Genomic DNA, 14,189 nt, shown 5'->3' with positions numbered 1-14,189 from the left:
GAGGTCTTCAGTGACCCCTTTTTGTATTCCTGCAGCTCTCAGGACTCCCCTCTCTCTTGCCCATTTCTTGTACTGTTCTTGAATGTTTACTTTTGTATCTCCTCCATCAGGCCGTCAGCTCTTTCAGGATGGTGGTGACCATACCTCAAGCATCTGTAGAGTCCCAACTGCCCATGTAGTGCCTGGCACAGAACAGGGGCTCCAAGACAGTGGTGGGCCAGTTAAATGAGCTGTCTCCATTTTACAGAATAGAATACTCAAGTTCTGGTAGGCCAAGTCAGCCTTTGCATAAGTTCTTTGTTGTGTCTGGAATGTCTCCCATGGGCTATATATACCTGGAAGACCCCTACTCTTCCTTTAAGGTCCTATTAGAGGAGACTGCCTCTGTGGGGTCTTCTCTGCCCCATGCTGGTGGGTGGAGGTAGCACTTGGCTTCCCCAAGATGCTGTAGCACCCAGTACCATGTATCTCTCTCTTGGGGCCATCTTCCTTTGCTTCACTTGGCTATAAAGCCCTGAGTGGATGAGGTCTCCATCCGATGCTGTTTTATCTCCTTCATGTAGGTTTTGAGTGTGCAGACTGTTTGAGTACTGATCCATATGCTAAAGGTATAAGTGTGCCTGGCATCATTTTATCAGTCAGGGTTTTTTGAGTTCCAGTGGAGGAAACTCCAACTCAAAATGGATTGATCAGTCATTGAATGTATTGGTTCATATTAATAAACATTCCAAGCAAAGATTCCAGGTCCTGTCAGTCTCTTCAAGTCTCTTTTCCTCTGTCCACTTTACTTTTTGAAATGCTCTTTATTACTCCATGGTAGTTCTGCTGGCTCTGTGCCTGCAACTTCCCCCAGCCAAAGTCAGCAGAAACAAACTCTAGACTTAGGACAAGAGGGCCGGCTACCTTGGTTCTGGAAGAGTCCCAGTTACACAACAAAACCTATCCCTTTGTCACTAAGTATATGAAGATCCGGGGGCTTGCCAGGTGATGCTAGTGGTAAAAAACCTGCCTGCCAGCGCAGGAGATGTAAGAGATGTGGATTAGATCCCTGGGTTGGGAAGATCCCCTGGAGGAGGGCATGGCAACCCACTCCAGTATTCTTGCCTGGAGAATCCCGTGGACCAGAGGAGCCTGGCAGGCCTATGGTCCATAGGGCTGCAAAGAGTCGGACATGACTGGAGTGACATAGCACACATGCATGCATGTGAAGCTCCAAGTGGATTGGAGCGCATCAAAGGCTGGGAGGGAAATCAGTCTGTCCACTGGAACCACACACTAGGAGGAAGGCAGAGGGGACTTCTCAAGGAAAATATGGGCATTGCTGCTGAAGAACAACAAATAGATGCCAGCTATTGTCAATAGTCTGACAGGCAAACAGAGAGAAAGAAAACAATAATTTTAATTCAGTGTGGAAAGTTTGTTGATGGAGACATGCATGAGGTATAATGGGATTTCAAAGACAGAGCAGCTAAGGGCCAAGGGGGAGGTGAAGACATCCAAGAAGACTTCCTGAAGGAGTTTACACTTGAGCCAAGCCAAAATTCATGCTAAGTGAATGGCTACTGATGGAATGAATCAATGACCACCTTGTCCACAATCACAACGCAGGTCTTTATGAGTTTAAACCCAGTCTTCCTTCAGGATTCAAGTCTAGGGATCTTTGCAGTTTGTCAACCTATACTTATTTCTGGGAGAAAATATGTTTCAAATTCCACATGAAATCAGAGGAGGCTAAGAATAGAAACACTTTAAAAGATGGTTGAGTGTTCGATTGAACCCACAATAACTTATTTAAATCTCTGTCTATATTAATATGAAATACTGTATATGTGCAGTGATGTCATTCACAACTGCTATATTTTGCATTTGCCCATCTTCAATGTTTCACCCATATTATGGACTAAGTAGGTTCTTGTTAGCTGACTCAATCTCAATTCAGAACGTAAATAGCAAAAATAAATACATGCAGAGCTCAAAGTTCTTACAAGTTTTAAACAACTTGCAAAATTTAGCTTTTGAAGCATTTGGCAAAAATGAAGCTGAGATCTGTTCTATTTTCCTTTAGATCTTTACGTGGTCATCCTTAAAGCAGCTCTGATTCCTTTTAGGTGGTTAAAATAAGACTCAGAGTCACAATTGGTTTAACTCTTCCTTTTTATAACTGCTGGATGATTTGCAGTCATTTCCACCATGGCTCAGTAACGCTGAAGTATTTTAAGATAGCAAAGAGTTTTGCAAGGACAAATGGTTCAGACTATTTATTCTCTTTTTTAGCCCTTTAGAGACTCCCAGTATGCCAAGTTGCCATTCTTTTACCCACCCTATTTCGGACAAAACATGATGTTCTGGCTAGATGTGGTTTTTCAATCTTGGCTCTGGCAGCACATAGCTCTGTGACCTTGGTTGAATTTCATCACTTGAAATTTGGTCTTCTCATTTGCAGAACTGTGATCATGGTTCCTGCCTCCCAGTCTGGTCATGGTGATGAAATGAACTGATGTATGAAAGCTCTTTGTGAGTTATAAGGCACTCTACAAAATTTAGACTTTAATATTATAATCATCATCCCAGTTAGATTTCTGACATTAGCAGCAAGTCTACAAAGCCTTTTGCCAACATTGAGGTAAAAGGCAAGCTCCAAACTGTCTATGTAGTACAATCGCTTATGTTTTAAGTGTTAGGAAAAAACTGATAATTTTCAGAAAATTTCTAATGAAAGGCCCTAGACAGCATTTGATAATTTGATCTTATTGCCATGCCGTGCCATGTCACTTCAATGGTGTCCAACTCTTTGTGACCCTGTGGACTGCAGCCCGCCAGGCTCCTCTGTCCATGGAATTCTCCAGGCAAGAATACTGGAGTGGGTTGCCATGACCTTTTCCAGGGGATCTTCCTGAACCAGGGTTCAAACCCACATCTCCTACAGCTCCCACATTGTATGCAGATTCTTTTCTGCTGAGCCACCAGGGAAGCTCTTAATCATATTACTTAGGACAAATTACTTGAACTGACACACATTTAAAAACCATTTTTTTTTGGTGTATCAAAAAAAAAAGTTTTAGTATGATTTTGTTGTTCCAAGACTACTTAATCAACGATGATTTCTAATTCATTTATTTTTTATTTTTCCTGTTAGAAACCAGTTTGTTACGAGAGGTCTCCTTTCAAGCAATTCTGCTTGCTGCATGCTTAATCATTTCTGCCTGTGCAAGGTAATTTAGCTTTTTATGTTCATGCAGTGGTGTTTAATAATTAATGAAGCTGTAATTGATTGATGATTTCCTTGCCTTATTCCACAAAGCATTTTAGGTAGCTCTGCGGTTAAGATTTGTCCATTTTTCTGTCCATTGGCTTTTTATCTACTACCTCCCTCCTCCCATTATCTCACAAAACACACCAAAGGCAGTGGATCTTGCTAGAAATTGGATTTGTACCATGCATTATCCTTTGTTTAGATCCTCAGTGACCCCTTGTTACAGATATAAATCTAAGTCACCCTACATAGAGTTCAAGGGCATGTGACATCCCCACTAGGGCACTTGGAGTTCCCACTGGGACTCCATTTTTCCCATTATATTTTCATAACCTCACATAAAATGTCTTCTCAGCATCTCAGAGGACATAATGCTTTTGGCTGATTATGGGCATGTTTCTATTCTACCCTCTGTCCAGCGTGTCCTTCCTATTCTTTTCTTACCCAAGTCTCCAGGGCAGCCATCAAGTCCCTTCTGTGCTAAGCCCACTTGGGCCTCAAGGCCTTTGCACTTGCTATTTATTCTGCCTACTACAGTCTTTTTTCCCTGGAGAAACAATAACTTGTGCCCTTACTTCTTTCTGGTTATCTGTTCAAATGTCACATCAGCAGAGAGCCCTTCCGTGATAACCATATATAGACAGAATACCATTCTCTATCACGCACATCTCGCTTGGCTTTTCTCCAGAGCATTTATCACGACCTGACCTAGTCTATGTTCGCGGATTTAAAAGTTAATGCTCTATCTCGCCCTACAAGATTGTAAGTTCCCTTGAGAACAGAGATACTGTACTAGGGCCTCATCGATAATTGTTGAACCAATGAAACGGGAATGAATGATACACCCTGGGGTCTTGTGGTCCTTGTGCTCTGGTTAGTGCATGCTGCTTCTCCTCAAGTCCTTCCTCTTGATGGTCAAGTGCCTCACATCACTTGGGAGAGTTATATTTTTCAATACGAAGTCCTGGATCCCATCCCTGGAGATACCAATTTAGATCTAGTGAGAATCCGTACTTTAAAACAGCTTCCCAGATAATTATGAGGTTTGGAAAATATTTTTAGATCATAATGGGACCAAACGAACAAAAAGGGGTGGGGGGCAGTCCTGTAGTTAAAAATAATGTTGCAGAATTCTGTATTATATATCCCAAGTTGGGGGAAATCACAGTGTACATTAGCATAATAAAGGCTCAGTGAAATAACATGGTGAAGAAACCTGTTCAGCTTTGCTTAACTTAGCTTTTCCCAAACTTAGCTGATCATGGAGACTTTTCTTTATTTCACAGGACTATTAATGGAATGTTCCTCTTAGGTTAATTTATGTAGAAACTTCCCCCTTAAGAGGAGAACTTGACTCCCTTTGGAAACTTGATTCCAAAGAATAGCATTTGGATAGAGGAGGAAAAGGAAACTTGACAGTTGAGAAGCCTGACAAACACTACCTTGATATGGTAAGAATGGCATTTCACCTCTAGGGTCTTCTAAACCCCAGTCTAAACATGGTGGTTGTGGTGGTCTAGAAGCTAAGTCACGTCTGACTCTTTCGACCCCAGGGACTGTAGCCTGCCAGGCTCCACTATGCTTGTAATGTTCCAGGCAAGAATTCTGGAGTGAGTTGCCATTCCCTTCTCCAGGGGATCTTCCCAACCCAGGTACCTAACCTGTGTCTCCTGCATTGCAGGTGGATTCTTTCCCATTGAGCCACCAGGGAATCCCAATCATAAGAAAAACCCACCTTGAGGGACACTCCACATTATCTGACCAGTACTCCTCAAAACTGTCAAAGTCATCAAAACTATGGAGAGTCTGAGAAATTGTCATAGCCCAAACTAAGGAGACATATGACTAAATCTCATGTGATATCCTGTGTAAGATGCTGGAAAGTGGATCAATTAGGGAAAAGCTGTAAAGTTCAAATGAAGTGTGGAGTTGAGATATTAGTGAGGTACCCGTGTCGGTTCCTTATAATTATGACAAAGGCACCATGTATTGTAAGATGCTAATGACAGGGGAAGATGGATAAGGGATATTTGAGGACCCTGTATATTATTTTTTTTGCAACTTCTCTGTATATCCAGTTATTCTAAAGTAAAAAGTTTAGTTAAGTGATTTTTTTTTTCAAAAAAGAACTCTTCCTATGGGCAATAGCATGGATGAACCTCAGAAATATGATGTAAGTGAAAGATGACAGATACAAGTATATACATAAAAAATTCAGGAAAAGGCAAAGCCAATCAGTTCCTATAGATGTATGCATAGTAGTTAATTTGGGAGGGTAAAGTAGGAAGGATCAATAAAGGAAAACTTATGAGGTGTTAGAAATATTTTATTTCTTGATTTGGGTGATTACAGGGTTTTTATTTTTAAAATAACACTAAAAACCTTTATATGCTTTAATGTACATTTGTTAAAGCTCATTTTTTTTTTCAGCAATAAAGTCTTTTTAAATTAAGGTATAAGGAAGCTTGGGACTGGTGCACTGGGATGACCCAGAGGGATGGTATGGGGAGGGAAGAGGGAGGTGGGGTTCAGGATTGGGAACACGTGTACACCCGTGGTGGATTCATGTTGATGTATGGCAAAACCAATACAATATTGTAAAGTAAAAAAAATAAAAATAAAAATAAATAAATAAACACAAACTCATGTAGGAAAAAAAATAAAAAATAAATAAAAGGCAATGTCTCTCCATAAAAAAGATTAAGGTATATACATTTTTTAAGATACAATGTTATTGAATACTTAACAGTTTATGGTATAGTGTAAACATAATTTTTATATGCACTGGGAAACCAAAATATACACATGATTTGCTTTATTATGATATTCACTTTATTTCAGTGGTCTTTGAAACTGCAATATCTTCAAGGTACACCTGTACTGATTTTTTTTTTTTTAAGCAGGCAGTTAATTTGTCTGAATTCAAACTCTAAACTATTTCTCTTGCATAGGCAGGCAGCAATTAAAAATCTTTGATGAATTATTTTAGCCTTAATTTGAGTGCCTGAAGTTTCCCCATATATGTTTTGGTAGCAGGTCAGCAGTTTTGGAGTTTGGAGATTTTGGCAGTTTATATGTAGAAAGCTCAATTTTTGAAGTTTTTAAAATGCCTATAAAGAGATGTCTGAAAGGATATTTGTCAGATTTTAATAATGCTTCAGGGTGGTGGGATTTTTTTCATATTTTCCTTTTGCCTTTGTATTTATTTGTAATATCTTTCAATATTCATATTTTGAGCACAAAACTATAAAGATATTATTCTTTAAAAAGAAAAAAAATCCATTCCGTGATACAATCATCCATTAGATTGACAAAAACCTGAAAGTGTAACACCCTCATTTGTCAAGATTACGAAAGCTTAAGCATACAAATTTTCTCCTTTGTTTTTTTCTAGCAGTTTCACACTTTTGTGGCTTACATCTCGGTCTATGACTCATTTTGAGTGGAGTTTTATGTTAAGGTGTGATGTCTATGTGGAGTTTCATGCTTCTGCATGTCTAAACAACTCGGCAGCATTTGTTGAAAAGAGTCTCCTTTCTCCATTGCATTGCTTTTGCACTTGTGTTAAAAATCACTTAACTTGGGCTTTTCCGGTGGTTTGGTGGTAAAGGAGCCACCTGCCAATGCAGGAAACACAAGTTTCATCCCTGGTCCAAGAAGGTCCCACATGCCTCGGAGCAACTAAGCCCCTGAGCCACAGCTACTGAGTCTGTGTTCTAGAGCCGAGGAACTGCAACTCTTGAGCCCATGTGCCACAACTGCCGAAGCCCCCTGCACGCTAGAGCCCACGCTCCACAGCAAGAAACCTACAGCACCGAGAAACCCACAAACCACGATGAAGAGCAGACCCCACTCGCCACAGCTAGAGAAAAACCCACAGGGCCATGAAGACCCAACACAACCAAAAATAGATAAATACAATTTTTAAACATTAAAAAAAAATCACTTAACTTGTATCTATTTCTGGGCTTTCTATTCTTGTCCATTCAGCTATATTTCTATCCTTTTGCCAATACTGCACTGTTTCAATTACTGTCGTTCTATAGTATATCCTAAATTCATTCGTCTATAGCGAGTCTAAAAGAACATCTCATGTGTTGGAAATATACAATCAGTTTGCTAAGCCTGAGCAATCCTGCTGTTTCAGGTGGTTTCTGGGAGGAATCATAGCCAGTGTCTTCTCGTGTTCCTTGGTGATAATCATTGCTTGTAAGTAACCATTTCCCACATTACTGCTCTGATTCCCGTGTTTTATTCCAGTTTGAGGCATTTAAAAATATTTTCTCAAAATTGAAAAAATAATAATAAAAATATTTTCTCTTTCTCCTCCAAGATGTAGTCAAGTCATCCTTTTTCAGCCTTGCCAACTATTTCAAAGCTACCACCTGCACTTGGTAAGTATCTCTTGTGTTATCCTTGTTTGTACAAAGATAACCAGAATCTGACATCTGAGAAAGCTTTCTGCTGAGCAACGGATGGCAATGACTACATGCAGGAAAGGTCCTGACTCTTTGTCCTGAAGAATAATTTCTATTGCCAACCTGTCTCCTAAATACTTACACAAAAATAGAATTAATTTTTAAGGCAGCAAAACTTAGGAAATAATATGAGTTTTACATTTTTAAATAGTCTTTAAAGGGATTTTATAGATTATATAGCACTGTACTTCATTAACACCTCATATTAAAAGGCCTTTATCTTAAATGGCAAACTGCCCATGAAATGATCTCAGTTACAAACTGATTTCTCCACCATCTCTCACCCACTTAATGATCCCCCTGTATGCTGACTGCATGGTTCAGCATATTTCAAAAGGTTACTGGGGTCTGGGTGAGATGCTCACAGAATCTCAAACAGTCTCCAAAGCGCCCTCCCCTTGCAAGACGGATTGTCTTAATTACCTTCACTTCAATATGGCTCTCAGAAGCAAAGTCCCAGAGCTTGGAGGCTGAGGTCTGTAATTCAAATTAGTTTACTAGCCTTCGCTCTTGACACTCTGTTGCCCTATTTATGAAATCCTTGTATTTAACTCTGAAATCACAGCGGGGCTTAGTGAAGATTTATTTTGTTTTGGACTCCAGCCAATATTGATTTACTGACACCCTGAGCAATGTTTTCCTTCATTTCCTGGCATTCCAGGTTTCTAGGGACAGGCGTTGGTAGAGCTAAGTTTTATCTAACCTGATAGGTAGAAAATTGGGTCCTGAGGTTACCAGAGAAATCCTTATTCTTTAGCCCTTGAAAATTAATGTTGCTGTTCAGTCACTAAGTTGTGTCTGACTCTGTGCAATCCCATGGACTGAAGCACACAGGGCTCCTCTGTCCTCCACTATCTCCCAGAATTGGCTCAAATTCATTAAATTAGTGACATTTGTTTGAAATCTTCCTAAGAGGGACTTACCTGGTGGTCCAGTTGGGGAATTAAGATACCACATGCCACATGACATGGGCAAAAATTTTAAAAAAGTAAAATAAAATAAAACCTTCCTGAGATACCCAATTTTCTCCTTCTAGCTATGGGGCTGCACACAGGTCTACCTCACACGAGGTTAACTGTTGATGTGCATGGGTGCTCAGCTTTTGGTGCAGACTAGACTGGACTAACATATAATGTCTGAACAAAAGACTCAACGGCAGAGTTGTTTTGTAACCCAGCTCACAGAAATGTCAGATGGTGTACATTGTATAAAATCCATTTTCTTTGGGTTTCAAGATGAATATGTACAATTAATCAGAACAAGTGTCATCTTATTAGAAAGCTCTGTAATGAGGGCAGAGTTTCTCAAAGCACAGCATTGGGGACATCTGCTCTAGAATCAGCTGGGTAGTTTATTTGAAACCAGTTGTATGGATTCCAATTCCAGACTTCTGAATCCAAATTTGTGGGGGAGGGCTCTTTATTTTTAATCACCTCTTCAGATACTTCTTTGCACATTAACTAAGAAAGTCTTGGAAAGATGGTCTGTAAAAACCTCTATCCCTTGATTTCTAAAGTGGCATTGCTTAACCTAACATTATCTTCATTTAGAACTCACAATGTGTTCTGCGCTGAGCTAGGTGCTCAGCAGACGTTTACGGAGCCTCTGCCAAGAGTCAGACACCGTTGCTGAGTGCCAGGGTTACGATGCCAAGGCCTCAAGATTTGAGTCTAATTAGAAGGACTTGTGAAGGGCAAGGTGAAGTTGTGTTTTTAAGTCAATAAGTGCAAGTGTAGAGTTAGCACAGAGGCTGTGGGACCACCTGGGGCGATGTTTGGCCAGACCAAGAGAGATGAGGAGGGTGGGCAGGGAAGGATGGATGGATCAGCCAGTGTCTGAGCTGCAGGGGTTATGTCATCTGTTGCTTTAAGGGCATCGCCCACTGTTCTGTGCTCCTCCTAAAAGAAATTATATCAAGACCAGGATGATATTTCCATTTTAAACACTCTCATCCATAGTCTCACTTATGGAACAAGATCACTTCTTTGATTACTTGTATACATACTTCAACTTGTTTTTCTCTCCTTCCCTCTCTGTTTTTTTTGTTTTTTTTTACCCTGTTTCCCACCCTTCCAACCTCATATCCACACACTCTTGCAGTCAAGATCTGAAAACAAGGACTATTGACTTCATTTCCGTATCTGATGCCTTGAAAAGAGTAGGTACTGTACTCCATAAATATTCATTGAATGTATTTGCTGCATCATTTCTTAAAGTACTTCCTTTAGAGCCAAGAGCTCTGAGCCTGTACATTAAAGATTTTGCAACTCTCTTCCTCACATATAAACATATCCAGAAACCAATCAGCCAAAGACATGATTATTAGCATCAAGAGTCAAGAGTGACTCATAAGTTTCCTCTAAGAACCAAGGATAAGAATCTGAGGGAGGTGAGGACAAGTGCTATACTTGGTCCAACATCGTGGAGCAGCCCCTCCACACCTGTCCTGCACTGCACATAGTTAGATAGATAGCATGCCTGTTTTTTTTTTAACATTTTATACTTCTCAAGTCACATCTCTTTTCATAACATTATGCAGTTCTTACTCAACTGCCTTCTTGTTTAAAGTCTTCGAGTTTGGGGACTGTCTGTACTGCACACCATTGGCTCAAAGGCCTCCTTCCAATGAAGGTTATCAGAGGTACCCATGTCACCAAAAACAAGTTAGCATCAGAAGGGTCCATTTTGCATTTATGACATCATAGTAGCAAAATGGGTGACATTTCTTTTCCTACTTTCCCATGCAGGAATGGATGTTTATATAGTTGGTGAATGAGTGAATCAATTTTGTTGTTGTTTAGTTGCTAAGTTCTTTGCAACCCCATGGATTGCAGCTCTCCAGGCTTGTCTGTCCATGGGATTCTCCAGGCAAGACTATTGGAGTGAATTACCATTTCCTACTCCAGGGGATCTTCCCTACCCAGGGATAGAACCCACATCTCCTGCATTGGCAGGGGGACTCTACCACTGAGCTACCTGGGAAGCCTCCAATCAACTTTAGGGAGTAGAAATACAGGGAAAACTCACTTGTTACTCTGTAGGGATTTCTATCCTAGAAGGGGTGGGGAGAAAAGAAGGACAATATAAAATAGTAGTTAACTAAGTACCAAGCTGGGTTTAGGGACAAAAAGCCCTGTAGCCTGTCCCAGGAAAGAGAGAGAACTGAGAACTGGGAGTAGGAAGGAAAGACCTGGGGCTCCCCTGTCCCAGTTCTGATTATTTAAGGTAGTTGTGTTTGTGTGTGTGTGTGTGTCTGTGTGTGCATACACGCACACACTCACTCATGCAGTAATTCAAGCAGATACTGCATTTCTTGTGTACATGGATAAATGATGAATTTCTTTTCTCCTTTCTCTGATCAGGTTTGCCAAAATCTGACAACCATTCATGAGGGCCTCTGATGAATGTCTTCAATCTGAATATCCAGAAATTGTCTGATTTGTGGTCTGCTTGGAATCAACTGTTTATTGGAGAAAGTGAACAATTGGATAATTGAGGGAAAAAAAGGATTTTTATTTAGTTATGTCATTTTTTCCAAAAAATCTGTTTGCCCTCACAATGATAGTATGCTCCTGAAAATAATATTAATTTGTCTTTCCTTTGCAAACACTAGCAGTTGGAAGGGAAAGGACTGGGAAATTAGACAGAGAACAAACCACCTGGATGAATGGTCTCCTATTATACCTTATACCTTAAGGCAATGGTTCTCAAACATTAGTTTTTGTTAGAGAAGTCTAAGAGGAGCTTATAACAATGCAGGTTCCTGGACCTGCCTGTCTATACCTGTCCTTTGATGAACTGCTGCAGTTGAACAAAGAAAGGGAATTTACATAATCAACACTGACTTGAAAGTAAATAAATGTGGTCTGTACATAAAATACAACGTAGAAAAAGTTTGCAGTTCTCCCCAAGGAAACCTTGTAATTGAAGGTGGTGACAGTTGATAATGGTTGATGGAAAACGGGCAGGAGAGAGCCATTTTTTAGACAGTTCTTCTTTTGAACCAATTTCTTTACCAAGTTTTCAATCATCTTGGGACTCATGACTACTTTTCACTCTAATTGAAATTCAAGCAAAGATACAACAACAACAAAATCCTTTAGGGGCAAAATAAAGGCAAAACACCATAGTGCTTTAAAATATGTAAAAAATGGTATGGTTACACATGCAATATAGAAGATGTTCCCTCTCCATCCCTCTTGCTTCATATATATTCGCAAAGCAAACATGGCCTGCAATTCAGATTTACTTTGTATGGTATTCTTTAACTAGAAATTTGTATGGAGAAAATTGCCTGTGTTTAAAATGGTAAGGTCAAAATATCACTTTTTCTATTGATTGTACTTAGTGCATTTTTTTTGTTGAAAAAGTATTATACTAATAAATAAAAGGAATCATCACTGACTTGTTTTGATCAAATACTGGTTGATATATTGCTCTGAAGGTGTTTTTTGGATGTAATTAACATTTACAATCAATTAATTTTAGGTAAAGGAAATTCGGAGAAGGCAATGGCACCCCACTCCAGTACTCTTGCCTGGAAAATCCCATGGACGGAGGAGCCTGGTAGGCTGCAGTCCATGGGGTCGCTAAGAGTCGGACACAACTGAGCCACTTCACTTTCACTTTTCACTTTCATGCACTGGAGAAGGAAATGGCAACCCACTCCAGTGTTCTTGCCTGGAGAATCCCAGGGACGGGGTAGCCTGGTGGGCTGCCGTCTATGGGGTCGCACAGAGTCGGACACGGCTGAAGCGACTTAGCAGCAGCAGCAGCAAAGTACATTACCCTCCATCATGTAGGTGGGCCTTGTGCAATCAATTGAAGGCTTTAAAAGACTGGAGTTTCCTGAGGAAAAAGGAATTCCACCTACAGATTGCAACAAACAAATGCTGCCTGCATTTCCAGCCTATAGACTCAGGACCACAATATCAACTCTTACTTGAATTTCAAGTATGCTGGCTTGCCTTATAAATTCTGGACTTGTCAGCCCCCACAACTGCATAAGATAATTCCTTAAAAGCTCTCTAGATAGATAGATATGTCTAAATATATCTATAGATATCATACCATATGTATTAATATGCCATACTGGTTCTGTTTCTCTGGAGAATCTTGACTAATACAGCAGGTGCTATAACCAGCATTTGATTGATAACCTTAGTAAAGTTTGGTAACTTTCCCCAAGCACACAAAGGGTAGGGCAAACTTGGGTCTGCGTGATTTCACAGCCCTTACTCTTCCCACCGCTGATTGCTGCTGAGAAGGGTTATAGGGGAGAGACATGCACCTTGAAGATCAAATATTGCCTGAATCACTCTCTCTGGAAATTCCAACCCAGGAAAATGTTTTCCATGAGTCGAAAGATTAAGTGGAAAGAGTTATCTTTCAGGGACACCCGTGACCTTTACCTTTTTTTCCCCACATGATATGGCTTGTATAGTATTTTATTTACAATTTTTTAGAATTATTCAACCTCTTGCTTTACTTTTTTTAAAAATTAAGGGTATAGTTGCTTTACAATGCTGTGTTAGTTTCTGCAGTACAACAAAGTTAATCAGCCATATGTATATCTGCTCCCTGTGTGTGTGTGTGTGTGTCTGTTTGGATCTTATATCTCAAATCTATTCCTGCAAAGATTTGGTGTGAATGAGATGACAGAAAAATCATCTAATGCTGTCTGGTTTGCTTTAGGACCTCTGCTTGTAGAGGTTTCTTTAGCTGCAGTCAGCTCACGTTGGAGCCTTTGTGTTAGATGTCTTATCTTCAGTTCAGTTCAGTTCAGTTCAGTCACTCAGTCATGTCCAATTCTTTGTGACCCCATGAATCGCAGCACGCCAGGCCTCCCTGTCCATCACCACCTCCCAGAGTTCACTCAGACTCATGTTCATCAAGTCAGCGATGCCATCCAGCCATCTCATCCTCTGTCGTCCCCTTGTCCTCTTGCCCCCAATCCCTCCCAGCATCAGAGTCTTTTCCAATGAGTCAGCTCTTCATATGAGGTGGCCAAAGTACTGGAGTCTCAGCTTTAGCATCATTCTTTCCAAAGAAATCCCAGGGCTGATCTCCTTCGGAATGGACTGGTTGGATCTCCTTGCAGTCCAAGGGACTCTCAAGAGTCTTCTCCCACACCACAGTTCAAAAGCATCAATTCTTCGGTGCTCAGCTTTCTTCACAGTCCAACTCTCACATCCATACATGACCACAGGAAAAACCATAGCCTTGACTAGACGGACCTTTGTTGGCAAAGTAATGTCTCTGCTTTTCAATATGCTATCTAGGTTACCTGTAATCCTTACCATAGTCCATAGTTGGATTTCAGTTGTTACAATAGGCAAATCCATGTAATTGCTAATGTGGTCCAGGCAGCCCTCCTTCTGCTTGTAACCATGCCATTAGCTATCTCTGACCTCCAAGCTTTTCTGCTTACCTGCCTCAGGCTGGCGAGGGGCACGTGC

The 14,189-nt window shown here is 40.5% G+C and overlaps 1 protein-coding gene across 17 annotated transcripts in view; it reads left to right on the top strand.

The window, feature by feature from the left end:
- The window catches only part of TMEM71 (transmembrane protein 71), a 37,874-nt gene extending 25,743 nt beyond the window's left edge, over positions 1-12,131 (top strand). For 7 of the 17 annotated variants that reach the window (XM_025265525.3, XM_025265524.3, XM_044928848.2 and 4 more), the window contains 4 exons: positions 3,137-3,212; positions 7,401-7,462; positions 7,587-7,647; positions 11,094-12,131. In XM_025265525.3, the coding sequence (XP_025121310.3) occupies positions 3,137-3,212; positions 7,401-7,462; positions 7,587-7,647; positions 11,094-11,132 (238 nt within the window). In that variant the 3' untranslated portion in view covers positions 11,133-12,131. The other 10 variants (XM_025265526.3, XM_025265528.3, XM_025265527.3 and 7 more) reach the window with 7 other exon arrangements.
- Positions 12,132-14,189: the final 2,058 nt, after the last annotated feature.

This window comes from Bubalus bubalis, chromosome 15 (genome assembly GCF_019923935.1).
Source record: "Bubalus bubalis isolate 160015118507 breed Murrah chromosome 15, NDDB_SH_1, whole genome shotgun sequence".
NCBI classification, from domain to species: domain Eukaryota; kingdom Metazoa; phylum Chordata; class Mammalia; order Artiodactyla; family Bovidae; genus Bubalus; species Bubalus bubalis.
This window is presented reverse-complemented; position numbering and strand designations above follow the sequence as displayed.